Source organism: Podarcis liolepis (assembly GCF_965112155.1).
Source record: "Podarcis liolepis genome assembly, chromosome: 1".
Classification (NCBI taxonomy): Eukaryota; Metazoa; Chordata; class Lepidosauria; order Squamata; family Lacertidae; genus Podarcis; species Podarcis liolepis.
The window spans coordinates 93,065,769-93,085,053 of record NC_139554.1 but is presented as its reverse complement, the minus strand read 5'-3'; the positions used below and the strand labels follow the sequence as shown (position 1 = coordinate 93,085,053).

Genomic DNA, 19,285 nt, shown 5'->3' with positions numbered 1-19,285 from the left:
CAGGCCAGTGTTTCCCAGTTGTCGGTGTTTATACCACTTTTTTTAGATTTGCCTTGAGGGAGTCTTTTGTTTGTCCACCGGCATTACCCATGGACCTGTAGAAGCCTCCTGCAACCTTTTGCACCTTCTGTTCTCCTTGCACTATCACAAACTTACTAGTAGTGATTATCTGATCTGAGGGCCCATTCATTCATTTCTCATCAAAACTAGAAATTGGATGCTGCTGTTTCCTCAGAATCTCATTTCCTATCTCTCCTCGCCTGCTCCTCTAACTAGCTTGATATGTATCCAGAATGCTGTAGCCTTCATGAAGTGCAGTTTCAGTTTGGAATCCTGCTGGTTTTGATGGCAGTTGCATCAGACCAAGGGGAACTGGAGCCAGGACTCAGCATGCAGACATCTGCTAGCATACAAGCCTCCCTACACAGCTATATTTTTTCTAAAAGGAAAGCATTGTTCTAGCTTTGCATCAATTGTTAAGCAAAATAAACAAAACAAAAGCACTATCAGTTTTGTGTATACTAAATATCTTCGAACTAGCCAGGACAGTGGGTGCTATTTGGAAACGCAGATGGCGCAAGCATAACCTAACATGTTCTGCACAAAGCAATAATTAGTAAGCAAGAGAACCTAAAAGCCACTGCCCTTCCTTGAGAAGTCATAGCAGGAAGGAACACAATGCCTGTGGGATAAGAGCAGCACACAGAGTGCTTTGAAGATGGCACGAAGGAAGCAAAATGCTAGAGTTTGTTCACAATGGGGATCTCTAAAGCTCAGAAGAAAGGCTTAAGAGGTCACTTTTTTATTTAGCATCTGCATGCTGATAACATTTGAAGGCCTTCTGACTGGGTTCATATGCTAAAAGCTGTGAAAACAGAAGAATAAGGCCTGGCTTCTGCTTTCTGTAAAGAGATGCATTAGAAATCCCCTTAATGTAGTAGTCCTGTCAGTTGTTATTTTATACGCATGTTTTTGTGAAAGATATGAGCACTGTTAGCCCATCTCAGAGCCTTGTGGTACCTTGTATTTCTTAGAAAATCCTGTAGTAGATAGGTAGCCGTGTTGGTCTGCCATAGTCAAAATAAAAAAATTCCTTCCAGTAGCACCTTAAAGACCAACTAAGTTAGTTCTTGGTATGAGCTTTCGTGTGCATGCACACTTCTTCAGATACACACTGTGTATCTGAAGAAGTGTGCATGCACACGAAAGCTCATACCAAGAACTAACTTAGTTGGTCTTTAAGGTGCTACTGGAAGGAATTTTTTTATTTAGAAAATCCTGTACAGCATACCAGTCCTCCTACGTTGCTTTTTTTAGACATTGGAGTGATTTGCAGTAGAGTTGAGTTCAAGTGTTAAGTTTTAAGAAACCACATACCTTCTTCCTACTGCTTTCATGTAAACTTCCTAACGTTTTGACAGTGGTAAGCAAGACACTTTGGCTTAGATGAAGTACAGATGCATTGCATTCTTTTGTAGCAAGCAAAACAAAGGTAAGTGTGTGCCTTGAAATCTATGCATCTCTTTCTTCTTTTAAGTTTCAACCTTTTCTTTTTCCTCCCATTTCAGGGAAACACCGGTATTTTAATGGGCATGTTTTTGGTGTCCATTGTCATCCTGGTGGCCTTAGTAACGGTCTTGTCTGGCATTGGGGTTTGTGAACGCTGCAGCATTGGAAGTGGAGGAGTCTACTCAATGATTTCTACTGTCCTTGGAGGTCAAGTTGGGGGGACCATTGGCCTCCTCTATATTTTTGGTCAGGTAGGAATGCAACTTCTTTTTAAATAAATTAGTGTTTGTGTGTGTGTGTGTGTGTGTGTGTGTGTGAGTGTGAGATCTCCAGTCACCTTTCCTTTTCTTTGCTTGAGGCAATGATATACAAACCCTATAGTTTATATTATGCTACTGAAGAAGATTTTTTAAATATTCAGTAGAAATTGTGCAGTTGCAAAAATTATGAAAACTCTGTTATATATCTGTTATGTTATGGATAGATTTATAATTGCCTGTATTGGAACAGAAACGTGGCTAATGCTAGATCAAAGTTCTGCACCGGGAATGCTTTTTAACATAAGTCCAAGTCCTGGATGCCATTTGCTGTGCTGGAGAGCTAAACAAACACCTCAAAGGGAAATGTGGCTCTCAAGATTTGGGGGCGGCTGGGGAGGAATTTAAGTGGCTTAACATTTATTTCTTATTACTGCCGCACAGCGGATGAGTGTGCCACATTTGTTACTTGCTTGTGAGGTATTTTAAGAGCTTAGAACCAAATTTAGGCCAGGAGCGCTTTGGAATTACCCAAGTATGACATTGATACCCAAGACAGCTGAAAATCAGTATAAAATAAATAAATCAAAACCACTTTGTGACTCCAATCAAACTGCCTTGAGCAGCTATATAAAGAAATGATTTTGTGTCATGATTATATGATTATAAAAATCATTCTTATTTTAATTCTTTAGTGAGGCCTCCACAATAATGTTTAATAATTACATACGCTGTGGGTTAATCCACAGAGCCTAGGATTTGCTGATCAGAAGGTCGGCGGTTCGAATCCCCGCGACGGGGTGAGCTCCCGTTGCTTGCTCCCAGCTCCTGCCAACCTAGCAGTTCGAAAGTATGTCAAAGTGCAAGTAGATAAATAGGTACCGCTCCGGCGGGAAGGTAAACGGCGTTTCCGTGCGCTGCTCTGGTTTGCCAGAAGCGGCTTAGTCATGCTGGCCACATGACCTGGAAGCTGTCTGCGGACAAACGCCGGCTCCCTCGGCCCATAGAGCGAGATGAGCACCGCAACCTCAGAGTCGGTCACGACTGGACCTAATGGTCAGGGGTACCTTTACCTTTTACCTATTATATCATTCCTTCATTTATACTTGTGATTGTGTTTTAGGTTGCCTTTCCCACTTACAGTTTCTGTTTAAGAAGTACTTGACCAGCTTGCTACAAGCTTTTAAGATCTTTGGAATTATCCAGTTTGGCACTTGTGATTTGTTAATTTTAGTTCAGCAAAAGCCTCTGGGCAAGGAACCAGCTCGAGGAACATAGTGCCGATGAACTATATTCCATCAATGTAGACATCATTTTGAAGTAGAGATTCCTGAGGTGATGGCAATTTGTCTGTAGCTTGAGTCTTTTGACAGAAAAGTTCCATCCTGGTCTCATTCACTGAATAAAAAAATTCCTTCCAGTAGCACCTTAAAGACCAACTAAGTTAGTTCTTGGTATGAGCTTTCGTGTGCATGCACACTTCTTCAGATATCTGAAGGTATCTGAAGAAGTGTGCATGCACACGAAAGCTTATACCAAGAACTAACTTAGTTGGTCATTAAGGTGCTACTGGAAGGAATTTTTTTATTTTGACTATGGCAGACCAACACGGCTACCTATCTGTAACGAATCATTCACTGAACTCATTCACTACATGACAGCAGTTATTATTTCTAGCTTTTAGAAGGTCCAAGTATAGCTATTCAAATTGGATGACAGGTCAAACAAACCATAGATAACTTTAACCACACTTTGTTGGTATGGATGATGGTGGTTAAGGAAAAACCAAACTCCTCCCTGTAGCTGTACCAGAAGAGGAGAGAGATTAGGGAGGGGGGAGGAGGCAAGCTTAGTGCTCACTGTGACTTGTTCTGACTCATTCATATCATGCAATCTTTAGTTTAGGGCAACCTCCCCCATCTTGGTGCCCTCTAGATTGTTTTGGACTACGTCTCCCATCATTCCCAGCCAGCAGAGCCCAATGATCAGGGATGATGAGAGCTGTAGTCCAAAACATCTGGAGGGGGCATGTTGGGAGAAGGCTGGCCTAGGGTGATATTTGAACGAGGTCACTGAGTGATAACTATAAAAAATGAGCCAATGTAATAAATAGGTACTTATCATGGTTGGTATACAGCAGGCATAGGCAAACCTGGCGCTCCAAGATGTTTTGGGACTACAACTCCCACAATCCCTAGCTAACAGAGCCAGTGGTCAGGGATGATGGGAGTTGTAGTCCCAAAAACATCTGGAGCGCCGAGTTTGCCAATAATAATAATAATTTATTATTTATACCCCACACACCTGTCTGGGCGGCTTCCAACAGAATATTAAAGTACAATAGTCTGTCAAACATTAAAAGCTTCCCTGAACAGGGCTGCCTTCAGATGTCTTCTAAAAGTCTGGTAGTATGCCTGGTATAGAGGACACGCCAGTCAGGAACCTAGAGAGAAACTTTATTGCCTCTCTCAAAAAGAGCAGAACAGCAAAAGGAAACTCCACTCAGATACAACTAAATCCAATGCCATCCAGCGACAAAATTATGTAACGATATATTTACACAGTATTTCAGGGCCGGCCCAATAGATGGTTGTGCCTGAGGTGGACCACAAAATGTGCCTGCCCCATCAGCAAGGGAAGAAGCAGGGAGTGGAAACAAGGGCAAGGAAACAAATCAGTATTACCCTACGGTTGAAGACTGGTGTAGAGCCCAGGAGACCCCAGAGGCCAGTCCCGCCATTTCATTGCTAGGGTTGGAAGGAGACCAGCAGCGACTCCTATTTGCTGAGAGGCCACTGCCCCACCCACCTGTCAAATTTGGCATGGGAGGATCTGGCCTGTGGACCCAAAAAGGTTCCAAACCCCTGTTGAATATAGTCTTCTTTTAGCATTAACTCCCTTTCTTTGCAACTTCTTCCCCAATGTGGTTTTACTAGGCTTGTTCTGTTCTTGCTTCCTGGAAATTAGTAGAAATGTTTTTATTCCAGCAGATATTAGAAGGTTGAGTCAGGTGGCTGCCTTAACTAGACCGGGCCATTTTCTATCTGACATTATGCTGCTAAATACAGTGGTACCTCCGGTTACATATGTTTCAGGTTACATATGCTTCAGGTTACAGACTCTGCCAACCCAGAAATAGTGCTTCAGGTTAAGAACTTTGCTTCAGGATGAGAACAGAAATCGTGCTCCAGCGGTGTGGCGGCAGCAGGAGGCCCCATTAGCTAAAGTGGTGCTTCAGGTTAAGAACAGTTTCAGGTTAAGAACGGACCTCCGGAATGAATTAAGTTCTTAATCCGACGTACCACTGTACCACATTGTTTTTAAATAACTGTAAGCTATATATTTTATTATTATTTATTTACAGAGTTTGTTTTATACCCATTTTATTGTTTGTTTGTTTTTCTGACATTTTAAGCTGCCACAAGGGTCCACTTGCAGGCCAAGTAAAAGAAATAAAATCTTCTGCATCCTCCAGTTTATATGGCTTGTAACATACTACTTAGCAGTTTCGTAACTGGAAGTATTTTTCAGTGTGTTGCAGGTGCTATGTACATTACTGGATTTTCTGAAAGTATCTCTGAACTCCTGGGCTTCAGTAACATTTGGGCCATAAGGGGCATCTCACTTGCTGTGCTGCTGGGTTTGCTTGGAATTAACCTTGCCGGTGTGAAATGGATAATCCGTCTCCAGCTGCTGCTTCTCTTCCTACTGGCTGTTTCCACGCTGGATTTTGTCATTGGATCTTTCACACACCTAGATCCAGGTAAATTTGGTATTGTTTATTTATCTACTTACCTATTGGACATGCAGTGGTACCTTGGTTCTTGAATGTAATCTGTTCCGGAAATCCTTTCAACTTCCAAAACGTTCGAAAACCAAGGTGCAGTTTCCAATTAGTGCAGGTGCCCCGGAAACAATAGCCAACAGCTGTATCGGACGTTTTGCTTCTGAAAAACGTTTGAAAACCGGAACACTTACTTCTGGTTTTTGAACATTTTTTGGAAGCCAGAAAACTCTTACTTCCGGGTTTTCGGCGTTCGGGAGCCGAAATGTTCGAGTACCAAGGGGTTCAAGAACCAAGGTTCCACTGTACAGTGGTACCTCGGGTTACATACGCTTCAGGTTACATACGCTTCAGGTTACAGACTCCACTAACCCAGAAATATTACCTCGGGTTAAGAACTTTGCTTCAGGATGAGAACAGAAATTGTGCAGCGATGGTGTAGCGGCAGCGGGAGGCCCCATTAGCTAAAGTGGTGCTTCAGGTTAAGAACAGTTTCAGGTTAAGAACGGACCTCCAGAACGAATTAAGTTCTTAACCCAAGGTACCACTGCATTTATTACCCACTCTTGACCAAAGGTTCTAGGGTGTGCTCCATCATAATAAAAATCAGTTAAAATATGATACATAAATAATGGCTCACTAAAAGAACAGTACAACCAGTAAAATCATGAGCAGAGGATGAACCGTGATCAAATGTTTCCAAAATTTGTTTGGAAAACAGTGCGCTTTGCATGTCTTCTTAATTTCTCTGAAGTTGCAGCTAGATGCACAAGAGGCAGACTGGGGGTCAGAAAATGGGAGTCACTGTATCAAGAAGTCCCTCACATGCTTCATACAGCTGCATCCCTGAGGGACCGTTTTCCTTAATGGCTTAGAATTTTCCACCACCATGAGGAGACCTCAAGCAACGGACTCTTTTCCCCAGTTGCTAGGCCCCTTTACAGCTATTTGAGGGAGTTCCATGGAATTCTATGTTTATCAGTTGCTGTGTCCATGGGTTTCGTATTTTTACCCCAAAATCCCTTATGTTTAAAGATCTTCACTTCTTTGCTACTTCAAATGCATTTTGACTTGCATATATCTATTGCCTGATCAATCCCATAAAACTACCCAAGATAGCTAATGTAGCTAGTATTGCTCAACATGTTGATTATAGTATCCTATTAAGAACTGGAGAGCCTTCTCATTTGTGCAGTGGAAGTTTGCTTTTATTTTACCATGAAATTGGCTACATAAAGTAAAGTAGAATAATACTTAATCACCATTACATCTTTTAAAGAGATGCATGCTGTGAACGATGGCACAAATAATTTTTTTTAGTGTGATTTGTTCTTGATCATGCTGTTAAATTTAAGTACATAAAATTATATGTAGTTGCACAACTAAACAGAAGGTGTCACTTTAGATTCATTTTTTGTTATCCCGCTGCTTTCTTTCTTTCTTTCTTTCTTTCTTTGGAGTTGCTTTTATTTGTAAAATCTACATTGAAGTTAAAGGTTGGAGACCAGCACAGGAAAACGATTCACTTTGCAAAGGTCCTAACATTTTTGCAGTAGTGTTTAATGAGTCCAAATTATAAGAACAGGTGTGAGTTTTGCAGTTACCTGACAGTTTGGGTGAAAGGCTGCTGGGGTTGGTGATTGCTGAAGCTCTGATTCTGCACATACTTTGGGTAAGCCTTATTGTACACAGTTGGACTTGGGTGAAATATAAATGCACTCATAAATAAATAAACTTTTATATCCTCAAAGGAGCAAAATACATAGTTCCTCTCCTCTCTGAGTAATCATCACAAGTTAAAATAGTATCTGAACATGTTCACAGCGCCTGGCCTTTCGTTACTAAATAACTCAGCATTTCTCACACATCTCAGATTAGGGTTAGGGTTTCTGATAGGAAAGAGACTCATTTCTTGGTCAAAATGTCAGCATGTGCTGCTGAGGTAAGAGATGGAAGAATTAGCACATTATGCATGACACACAAAATAATAAAATATCTGACTTGTTCTACTTTTTTCAGAAATGTAGCTCTCTGTAGTTTCCAGTGCTTTTTTTGAATGCGAGTCCCTCCCTCCTTTTAATTACTCATATAAACTTTACTTGGAATGTCTTGCATTACTGCAGATGTCCTCTGTGTGGTATCTGAGCTTTGAATAAACTGGGCATTAAAAAGATTGTGCTCAGAATGTGTGTTTGAATAGTGGCAGCATTCTTAAGAAGTCTCTCTCTCTCTCTCTCTCTGTGTGTGTGTGTGTGTGTGTGTGTGTGTGTTTAAGGGTGGATATGCATTCCCCTCTGAGCCTCATGAATTTCAAAGGCACTTAATAAATCCGACATACTGTAGATTTTTTTAAAGAGTTCTTTTCTAACAAAGACAAATGGTCAATAAATGCTAAAAATAACAGTAGCTACTGCAGCTGTGCAAGAGATTGCTATCTAGCCTCAATACTATTTGCATGTAGCATCTTGCCCCCCCAATAATTATTCTGAGCTTTTAACACATTATTAGTAGTTTGCTGCTGTCATACTTTAAGCAAGTCCATATGGAAACTTTTCCCAGAAGCTTTGATGTGATTTAGAATGCAATCAGATAATTGAGAATTTTATATAGGGATCTAATGGGAATGATAATCAATGGGAGGATGCAAAACAATGGAATCTGATACTGACATTTTTTAGAATATGGGTGTGATCTAACCATTCAAGTTTCAGTTAAGTGATACAGCACATCTACAAAATCATTTGTTTTGCTGCATTGTGTTCTCTCCACTTGTAACTCGAACATTTAATTTACAAGTATCAGCTTCCATAGGAAATACTAATAAGTATTAAATATACTGCTCTTAAAAATATAAAACCAATACTAATTAGGCTTTTAAAAGAGCTTTCACCAAGCTCTTAGGGTGTCACAGAAAGACAAAACATATTTTAACACATATTAGACTTACTCATCACTATCATCTTACTTTAAAAGATCTCCCCTTTAAAACTTTCTAGGGGGGGGGAAACCTCACATCCAGACTTGTGTACACCCTCCTTTTGGTTCTCAAATGAATTCTACTACGTGATTATGCTTGGGTGGAGTTTCCTTGCTGTATCACTCCCATTTCCTCAACTGCACACACACACATACACACCAATATTATCCCAGTGTTCAGTCACTTCCTTCCCCTTGTTGCTTTTATTTTTAGAATTTCAAGGCAGAGACACATTTTTACATTTAGAGGGTTTTCTCAGATGGGGTTCCCATCTTCCTGTATAAGTTCTTCCCTAAAATAATCTCTCTACATTGTATAATCCTGGAAGTAAAGAACTCCTGTTTGATTTTGTTGCTAGGTCACATTAAAACAGCTGCATCTTTTCCACAGAGCATAAAGTTCTGGTGTCTTTGTGGGTCTTTCTGGACAGTATATTTCATTTCACCCCCATTCCCCCAGGATTGTCATTTGGAAGAGGAGATCAGTAGCAGACCTCAAATGTATGCATTTTCTGCTCTTCTTCCTCGAATAAGAGGAGAAGTGAGTAATTGACCAGGGAGATATTAGACCTTACGAGATTAAACTTTCTAAAGAGTGAGCTTTGTCTCCAAGGATTTTGGGGGTAGGGGATTGAATGTAGTAATTCTCAGTTCAGTCACTTTTCCTTGCAGTGGGGTCGGGATGGGAGCTTGAGGCCTATTCATAGTCACCATCCTAAGTGGGAAAATATTGTCTGAACAAGTAGATTTTGGTAGATAGCTAGCTGATAAACATTAGCTTTTTAAATGTGAAATGGCATACATTTTTCTTAGTGTGTGCAGTTGTCTTGAGGAGATCTCTGTTGCTATTGAAGGGCACACATATTAGCAGCTTTTTACATTATTTTATCCCTAAGGATGTTCTGGTTTTGCAGAACTGGGAGTGGTACAATGGGATGATTCCTGAAAATGAATCAGAAGGCCTTGCATTTCTATCCAATTCACAGGGAGGAGTAGGCAATGCCAATCATGTGAATCCCAGAGTTCTTCAAGTGGAAGATATGACCTACAACAATCGCCACCAGCAGCAAAAACATAACCCATCCACCAACTCAGACTTACAAAACAATCTTAACCCCTTATCTGTGCAGGTGATGGTAGGGTTAGGAGTAGTAGAGGCTTATTTCCACTAGGTTCTGCTGGTGAGTGGGGCTCCACCACCACACCTCCCCCCTTTGCCTACCAACAGCATGGACTATTGACAGGATATTGCTTATCGTGTTCCCACCGGCTGTAGCTTCAAAAAAGGAGTGGCAGTTGGGTAGAGATGGGCTGGCCATGGGTCTGCTACAACCTAAGCCAGCGAGTGGCCTGATCTGCGCCTTTCTACTGCAACAGCCTGCAGCTCACACGGCAAAAATTTCGTAGAATCACCTCCCCCCCGAGCTTTTCTAACTTTTCATGTTGGTGACACACTTTGTAGACATGCATCATTTCACGACACAGTAATACAGTTTTACTGGCAAACTGGAGGTTAAATTAACCCCTTTCCAGCCCCGGAAGGAGTGAGGGGAGCATTTGCATGGCACACCTACACACTGCAGCCAACACACTAATGTGTCACAACACACAGTTTGGAAAGCTCTGCCCCTCCCCCCTTTGCCCTGGCTGTCATGAACAGTAGGGTTTCAAACGTGGTGGTCCTTTCATTCCATTCAGCCCCCCTGTTCCCTAGCCGTGAGATAGGATTGCTCCCTAAATGCCCTTCTGGAACATATCAGTGCAAATCTATGAAGGGCATTCATTTTAACGGTGCTCAGATTCAGCTGTTTGGAGGTTATGCTTGAAAAGGAAGACAGATAAAAAGAGGGGAAACTTCAGAGGAGAACAATCATAGCTTAATTTGAGACAGAGTTCCTCACAATCCTAGGCACATGTGAAAAAGTGGATTTTTCTGAGGTTAAAAAAACTTTTGAGACAAAGTGCAAGCTGACAGAAAGGGACCAGATGCAAAGAAAGCCAGATCTCTTCTTCCTAGAAGAGAGAACTGTGATCAAAGCAACCTTCTTTGTGCCTGGATACGAGCTGCACATTCTCCTTTCTACCAGATTGGACACAACTATTTGTATCTGTTCATCGTAAGCCAGGAGTTGAGAACCAGTGGCTCCAAGTCCAGTCATACCCAACCCACATAGCCCATGGGAACTGTAGGGCAGAAATATCTGAAGGGCCACAGGGTTTCCCACCAATGTATTAGATACTCATTTTTTTAAGGAAAAGCATGTAGTTTCCTTCCCCTGTAATTCTTTTGCTTCCCAACACCTGAAAGCCAGAGCTAGATCTAACTTCTTCATTCTGAGATAGGTCGTACAAGAATCTGTATTGCATTATATACTAAGGAAGGGGTGGGGAACCTTTGTCAGCCAGAGTCACATTCCAGTGGCCATTTGCCCAGTGGTGGGCAGGACCAGGAGCAAAATTGGATGGAGCAAGCAATGTAAATTCACTCTCCCCATCTTCCACCTAGGCAAGCTAAAAGCATTGGCAAATACATTCTATCCAGGCAAAAACAGTCGAGAAGGATGCAGATCTGGGGCTGTAAGCAGGGGCAGCCAGGTGAAGCGAGGACATTTGCTTCAGGTGGCGGATCCGACCGCCCCACCTCTGCCGGTGTGCTGCTTCCAGGCCTACCGGGGCTTCACCAATGCCACCAGCACAGCCCTGTTGCCCTTGGTGCTGTGCTGCATTGTGGCAGGTGTTGTGGTGGCAGGTACAGTTGTGGTGAGGGGGCTGGCAGGGGGCATATGTGGTGGTGGCAGGACGTTTTCCCTACAGCGACACAACACCTTTGGTTGGCCCTGGGGTAAGGCATGTGGTCTGTGGAGAGTTATGTGCTAGAGCAGGCACATAGGTCACTTAGTTGCAGTATCCCCCACCACAGTGAAATGAATTGTATTTCTCTTTAAGTTATATAATTTAAACATTAGCGTCTATCCGTAGAAAGCCTCACATGCAAACTTGTGCAAATCATTTTATCCTCTCTCCCTTTCTTTTGCAATGGGAACCCCTGCTTTGAAAACCCAAACCCTTTGCTGTGGGAAATGGGAGTGGGCAGAAGACTAGATTTCTTTTCCATCTTATATTAGTGTGCTTGCATCATGCGAGATAAAAGCCTAGTGCGATATGTAGTATTCTTTCATATTCACACTTTGGGAAGGTGAAAGGGTTCCAATTCCCACTGGGTCATAGGGGACTAATTGCAAAATTTCAAGCAGCTTGGCATTTCTAATTAGGACCTGTGCACATACCCAAAAGGAAGCGTGTTCTTTAAACCAAGTACAGAACCAAGCCCAAAAAATCCTGTAGGCAGCCCTGCAATTCATTTTCAAGGACTCTTAGTAAAGTACCAAAATAGAAATAAAGAACTTAAGAGTCCTTCCTAATAATATTCCCTAGTTTTCATTATCCTAGCATTTCTCTGGAATTCTTTTGGGCTGTGATTCCTTCCAAGCAACACTCTACACAGAGGCATCCATTTTCCTGTTTTGTCAATTATTTTTAGGAATCCTATTAAAACAAAGCTATGTAAGGATGTAAATAAAAAATGTAGGTGGCTTTTTTATTCCTTCTGGACAAAATCTGTTAATAATTTCCAACATTTTGTTGTTGCTGTGTATTCTTTTGTTTCACAAGGAAGATTTAAGAAGAAACTGATGTTGCAGGCATTTTGTTTTTAAGCAGAAAAGTTTCTCTTTGTGTTTCTTGCTAGAACTTTTAATTGGATATTTATATATCTGATAAAGTTAGGACAGGAACATCTGGCTTGTTTTATGTTTCGCGATTATACCAAATTGGTAACCATTTGCCATACATGGTAATGCTAAAGATGCTATTTTTATCTTATCCCCTTTTTCTTTGTACTGGATAAAGTTGAGAATCAGCAAACATCATTAACAAAGGAATCTAGGCAAGTGGATGCTCAGAAGCTCTAGTGCAGATGGTGAATGTGTTTTGGTAAATTTATAACCTTGCACAAGCCAAAACAACAGTAAGCAAGCAAACAAACAAACCCATTCAGACATTCCTTCACACTTTCATCTGGTTTTTTTCTGTTCTGCTGCATCTTCTGTTTCCTTGTTCACTGATGCAGAAATATATGTAATTTTCAATGTCTTTCGCAGTGCAGGATATACGTGCGTGTCTTAGACATCAACAGATATTTACAAATCAATTTCCTTCTCTGTGTGTTCCTTTTCAAAATTAATGAATTTCCAGAGGGGTAGTCCTATTAGTCTTGTGCTGCAAAAGTTATTGAAGTAGCTAATGGCTACTGTTGTGGCAATCCTAACCATGTGTAGTCAAAAAATAGTTCCACTGAATTCAGTAGGGCTTATTCCCAGGTGTGTGGGATGTTAGGGAAGGGGTAGTACCTCTGATGGGGGACATGTCGTGTACCTTCTGGGGGTAGTTTGTCCACCTTTGGTCCCCACCCTGCACTCAGCTCTCACCTGTGGCTCCTAGAAGCTGTCAGCATGTGACAATGGCCACAACCCAAGGAACAGCTTCGACTGGCTTGCTGAACCAGGTGAGGGTAGCCTATGGGTCTCAAAACCTTGGTGAGTTAGGCATTTTCCCTGCATGTGATGGCAAGCTCTGGCAGATTGAGTGGATGAGACCAATAGTGGGTCGAACGGTCAAGAAGGTGGTTTCTGCATTTTCTGTAGAGGGAAGTGAGGGTCAGATGGGGCTTGTCAACCTGGGAAGGTAGCCCATCTAGGAGAAGGAAAACTCTGATCCTAAACCTACTCTGCCTTGCGGGATATCTTTGGGAGAAGAAAAGGCTAAGGAGTAAACCCTACACAAATCTCGAGTGGAGTCCCTAAGATGGTTGCATGGTGTCTTGTATGCTTCCTTCCAGCAACTCCTGCAGCCAAGCTGGTGCCAAACATATTGCTCTGCTTTCCTTTGGACCACATCAGTGAGGCTGAGAGTGGAGTCTTGTCATCTGGGCAGCCCAAGACACTGCCTAGGTTTGTGTCTCAGGGAGGTCACTTTGGTGCTGCCAATGCAGAAATTTGACTTCACCGCCAGAGGCGTACTCCATTGTCTCTCGAGACAGCTGGATGCCAACAACAGTTCCCATGTACATGTGTTTAAGATTGCAGATTTACTATGATCTTGCAGTTCAGTACAAACAAAATCATGTCGCATTTCCCCCACTCAGGCGCCAAGAAAGGAAGCACTCTGTTTTTATTGTGCAACAAATCCTGTGGGCACCTTAAACATTTTACCAAGCACTATCCTGCACACATTGCAATGTCAGTTATATAAGCACTTTCTGTAATGCAGCATTTTATTTCATAAATTTATATTTCATGCTGAAAATGGCTGTGTGTACATATCAGCTGAAACATAACATACAAGTTAATTTATATTTTAAATGTTTGTAGCAAGCATTATTTTGAAAACGTCAGACTTTTAACTGAGGGGCACAGATAAAGTCAGCAGGTATAAAAAGAGATCAGTTCTTTCCAACTGAAAAGAACAATAATGAATGTTGCATTCCATTGATTTTTAAAATTCTCAGTAGGTAGCAGGTTAAGGCTGCAATCGTTTCTCTAGGTGCTTTAAGTTCTACATCAAATTCATCTGCCAGTCACTTGCACTTCTCTATTGTGATAAAGATCTTTCTAGCTTCCCTGTATTGTTTCATTATTCCCAGAGAGACTGTTGCCTATGCCTGCTGTAGTTCGGCCTGAAATTGAAATGAACCCAAGGAATTTTTCATGTACAAATACAAGTGCATTCCCATTGCTTTCTTCCCCAAGTCTTCCACCTAGATACAGTTGTTCTATGTAAGACATATCTGTGTTTTTGTGCGCTTAAACAGAGAATTTCAGGGAAGTGTTAGCCTTCACAATAATATCTTGCCTTAAAATTTGGCCACATAATTTGATTAACTTGATCTGTATTCTTGCAGGTGTGTGTGTGTTTGTGTTTGTGTGTGTGTGTGTATAAAATCTCACACCCTACCACTCTTACAAAATTTGCCAGACACATGTAAGTGAGGGAGGGCAGTGGACATAATACTATATACATTTACTGTACAAACTACTAACATGAAGAGTCCTAGTTTAAGGCAACCATGTATTCATGTGAGATACAAGCTTTTAACGAGGGGAAAGGATATATAAAGCACAAACAGTAACAAATCATAATGTGCCTTCCTTGTGCAAATACAGTGTCATTTTGGGCAGCTTGACACATCATTCTAAATGGCAATATGGTTCCCTTCCAGTTCTTTGACTCTTAGCTGCATTATTTCATGAATGCATTATTTTGCTGTGCTGTTGTTGTGGATTATTTAACCACCTTACATTATAATTTACCATGGGGTTATTTTTTGTACCAATTTTTGTTAATGGCATCATTAATACTTGTTTACTGGAAAGAGAAGACGGGTGTGTGTGTGTTTAATAGTATATAGGTTCCTTAATTTTTTTCTATGTTTTGGGGATTCAGCAGAGATAATGCATAGTCTTAACTATGGACACCCCAGCACCTGACACTGAGAGGCAGTGGGGCACTTAGTAGCAAAAAGAAACACTAATGCCATTGTAAATTAAGGTTATCTTTCATTAAGTATTTCTGCAAAGAAAGAAATGTTAACAGGATGTCTGCTGAGCTTGGGTGGAACACCAGATGACACCCACACCCTGGGTGAATCTGCATGCTTTAAAATATTTCTTTAACATTTAAGGATATAAACAGTTCGACACAGTTTTGAAAGAGAATGCATAGGGACATTGTATGCGACATATATGTAAAATATATACTGTATTTTTCCATCTATAAGACGCCCCCGTGTATAAGATGCCCCCTATTTTGGGGGACTCAGATTTAAGAAAATGGGGGGGGGGGGGAGATGACCCAGAGTATAAGAAGCCCCCTAATTTTTGACATTAATTTTTAGGGGAAAAACCTAGTCTTATACATTGCTCCCGACTTGAAATACATCTGGAAATTGGCATTGAATTCCTGAGCTGCAAAACTACTGAACAAAAACAGCAGCAGAAATCCCATGCAGCTACTGAGCAAGGTAGACACCATGGGTGAACAAAGTAGGAGACTGCTAATGCGGTCTTTTATTTATTTTTTTAAAAAAACAACCCACCCTGCTTGCTTCCACCCACATTTTTCCAATTATAGTGCATTGAATTGATGTGACATCACTCTTGACCATAGGCCAGTCTATTCAACAGTCTGGCGAAGAAATTTATTAACTGGTTACCTGCCAATTGTCTGGAGTCCGGATTGCAGTGCAGACGTATTTCTTTCTTTTTAATGATAACATTGTTAGGGGGCCTTACATTGACAAGCCCACAGAGGCCTGCAGGATCTCTGAAGTAGATATTCCAGAGCCAGATCATGGCTAAAATAAAAGATTTACTAATGGGTAAATCTACTTTAGAGGCAGAAGGGATGGGAGGAACGTTTAACTGTTTCAGTTTACCAACACCAGTACATACAAACACTTCTCTCCTTGGCAGACAGAACACTAATACGTAGCTATCTATCACTTCGTAGTTTGTTTTAGTTTTCTCATTTAAAATCCAAAGAACAAAGGCGGTAGTAGTCAGTGTGGTTGGGCCAGTGGCCCACACATGGGCGTAGCCAGGATTTTTGTTGGGGGGGGGGGGCAGGACTTTTGTTAGGGGGAGCAGAACCAACATGATTGGTCAGTTAAGTATTTCTATTGTTTCATTGATCTGGGGAGGCAGCTGCCCCTCCCTGCCCCCCTTGGCTATGCCCATGGGCACACAACTGACCTGGTCAGTTGCATTACTGCTGCTTACCCAGAGGTAGAGAGAGGAGAGAGGTGCCAGTGAGATTGGCTCATCTGGAGCTTCCTCTGGCACCCTGCTAACTACTCCATCACCTTCTCCCTCCCTTCCACGTCATGGTAAGCAGCAGTGATGCAACTGACCTGAGGTCAGGTGACTCCTGCTGCCTAACCAAGCCAATATTCCATAATGGGTATTACAATCTCTGCAAAGTTTCATCAGCTGTGAATAGCATCGGCTGAGGAAAATTACACTTTGCAAGCGTTGAGTTCCTGGATCAAAACACCCCCCCCCCTTGAGCTCCCCTTTGTTTTAAGATTAGCACTGTAGTCCCAAGCACCCAGGTGAGGCTGTTGAACACAATGGGACTTACTTCCCAGGAAACATGCATAGAGTTGCCCTGCATAAAATGTGGAGTCTGCTTCGCTGTAATTGTGGAAATGTGAAGCATTTTAATGTGTGAGGCTTTACCCCGTTTTTGTTGTTTTAGCTGTTGTTAAATTTGTGCTAGAATGTTAATTGAATGGATAAAATGCCTGATGGTGTATGGGAGGCAGGATGTCTCAATTTTCATTCTGAACATGTCCTGACTGATGCACTAGGGCCTATAACTCCATGGTAGAACACATACTTTTTCATGCAGCATCTCCCAGATTCACTCCCTGCTATCTGGATGAAAAATAATACTGGAGTAGGCCATGGATAGATGTTATTCTGCCCTCCTACAATTTCTATCATTCCTGATCGTTGGCCATGCTGACTGTGGCGGATGGCAGTTGTGCAGTAGAGATACAGCACTGCTTTCTCCTGGACCTGGCTGCCCTAAGCAAGATGGACCAGTATTTGATCTCAGTGTATGGCCTCCTTGTATATTCATATGACAAAAGCTGTAGCTGTCTAGGCCAATGGAGTCATTTCAAAGGCTTACAAAATAAATTCTCCTATTCTTTGCCTCAACAAAGAATTGCATTAAGCACCACTCCTATTTACATGGCCAAAATAAGATTTGGGCCAACCCAGCTTGCATATCAGTTTCATGCTCTGCCATATAACAATAATTATATGGTAAGTATGCAACAAGTTAGCAGTTTGATTCTAAAAGAGTGTGGGTAGTTGTTTCCACTTGTGTTTTAGTTCTCTACTTGCACCACTGTTGCCACTTTTCCCAAAAGCTTTTAGTTGCACCTATGCTTCACTTCTAGTCATTATCGTGATATATATTACTCTTAGGTAAGCACATATAGGATTGTAACCTTTATAGTTTCGATTGCCCAAACAATTTAGAAGATCGTTTCCAAGCATGGCTTCCATCAGTTGCTTGTATAACTTTTTCTCCTGTGTGTTTTTAATTCCACCTCTCAGTTTGTAAATCATTCTTCAGAAATAGGATCGCAGACATATGTTAGGTGATAATCGCAAAAGGCACCTGTTTACTTTATCGCATAATAAGATAGGACTTGAAAGACTTGACGTGAGAGTCTGGTGGAAAGAAATACCTCTTTGAACAACTTGGGAAGTGCTAAGGATGTAGTGAGATAGCAATGGCTGTTAGGGGAAAAGATACTTTAAAATTGAGAAAAACAACAGGAATCTATTTTGATAGACTTGTTTTCTCTCTGACGTTGGTCATAGGATGGGAGTTGGTCAATAAAGTGGGCTGGGCAGACGATATCTTAAAGTTCCATTCCCTGTTCTCGAGCTTTTACCATTTCCATCACGATAATAAAATGGCATTATTCTTTACCATCATTAAGCTTTGTTTTCTTTCATTTTGATTAATCTTTTATCTGTGCATTTAAGAAATTTTCCATCTGGACTAGCCCACAGTTAGCTTTGAAAAGGTTTTGTCACCGTCCACAGTGTTTCTCCTAAGCTTTTTTTTTCTTTTTCATTTGCAAAACCAACTTTCTTTTCTGTCTTTCCCTTTTTTTTCTACTCTAAATTCAGCATTCTATAGCCCATATTTTTTCAAACAAAATGGCAGCTAAGCTCTCTTTGCATAGATTCTTTGTCTTACACAGGTTGATTAAAAAAAACCCCAAGGGGCCATATACATCAGGATCACAATTTCTTAAAGATATGGCTCTGCATTCTACAAACAAGTCCCATCAGTGCAAAGATTTCTGAGACAAGTGTACCTCACCAGGGAAGGCATCCCACAAATGGGAAAACTGCCAATAAGAAGGCCTCCACTCAATGGTGGCAGTATCACCTAGAGGGCCCCCTCTGTTGATCCTAAGGCCCAATAACACCAGGTCTTGCGGCATATTGATTGGGTGGGTTGGTTAGTGGTAAGTTGCCTTGGGTCACTTTGAGCAAGATAAAGCAACTAATAAATCTAATAAATAATAATAATATAGCTGCTGTCACACGTCAGCAGATGTGCCTTCAGAGCAGACTTTCCCCCTCATCTGCTCAATATTGGCTAGCAAATTAATGCCATTATGTTTAGAATTCCACCCCTCCAGCCCTCACCTTACCAGTGAGAGAAGGGCTGCAATGTCATCACTAGTTATTACCTCAGAGTTGTGGAGAAGAGATACCAGGTTGCAGCTGCATGCCACGTAACATCTAATTTGGCCCTAAGATGCTTCAAATATCAGGAGAGGCAAGGAATATAAACATTTCAAATAAATAAAAAGTGCTAATCCACCCCAAATTCGGCACCATTAAATTGCTGAACTCTTTAACCTATGCAAATAATGCAAGACCACATTGAGCTATTTATTGCTTATTTGTCATAATTTGTTATGTTTCTGCTTGTCTTGAGGAAGACAGAAGTCCTGCTCACTAGGCACTGGGGAAACCATTTATTCTCCCTTATGGTTTGTAAGATTTCATCAGGTATTTTACACATGCTTTCAAGCTCTATGGGTTAGTAGCATGTGCTTGTTTTTTTTAAAATGAATGCCGAGATTCTCAGATTGCCCGAATCT

At 41.4% G+C, this 19,285-nt stretch overlaps 1 protein-coding gene across 6 annotated transcripts in view; it reads left to right on the top strand.

The window, feature by feature from the left end:
* The window catches only part of SLC12A8 (solute carrier family 12 member 8), a 71,393-nt gene that overhangs the window by 17,214 nt on the left and 34,894 nt on the right, over positions 1-19,285 (top strand). For all 6 annotated transcript variants that reach the window (XR_014522509.1, XM_083489460.1, XM_083489461.1 and 3 more), the window contains exons 4-5: positions 1,569-1,760; positions 5,298-5,529. Coding sequence is in view for 5 of the 6 variants with exons in the window: in XM_083489460.1 (XP_083345586.1) it covers positions 1,569-1,760; positions 5,298-5,529 (424 nt within the window). In the remaining variant the exon portion in view is untranslated. The remainder of the gene's footprint in view (positions 1-1,568; positions 1,761-5,297; positions 5,530-19,285) is intronic.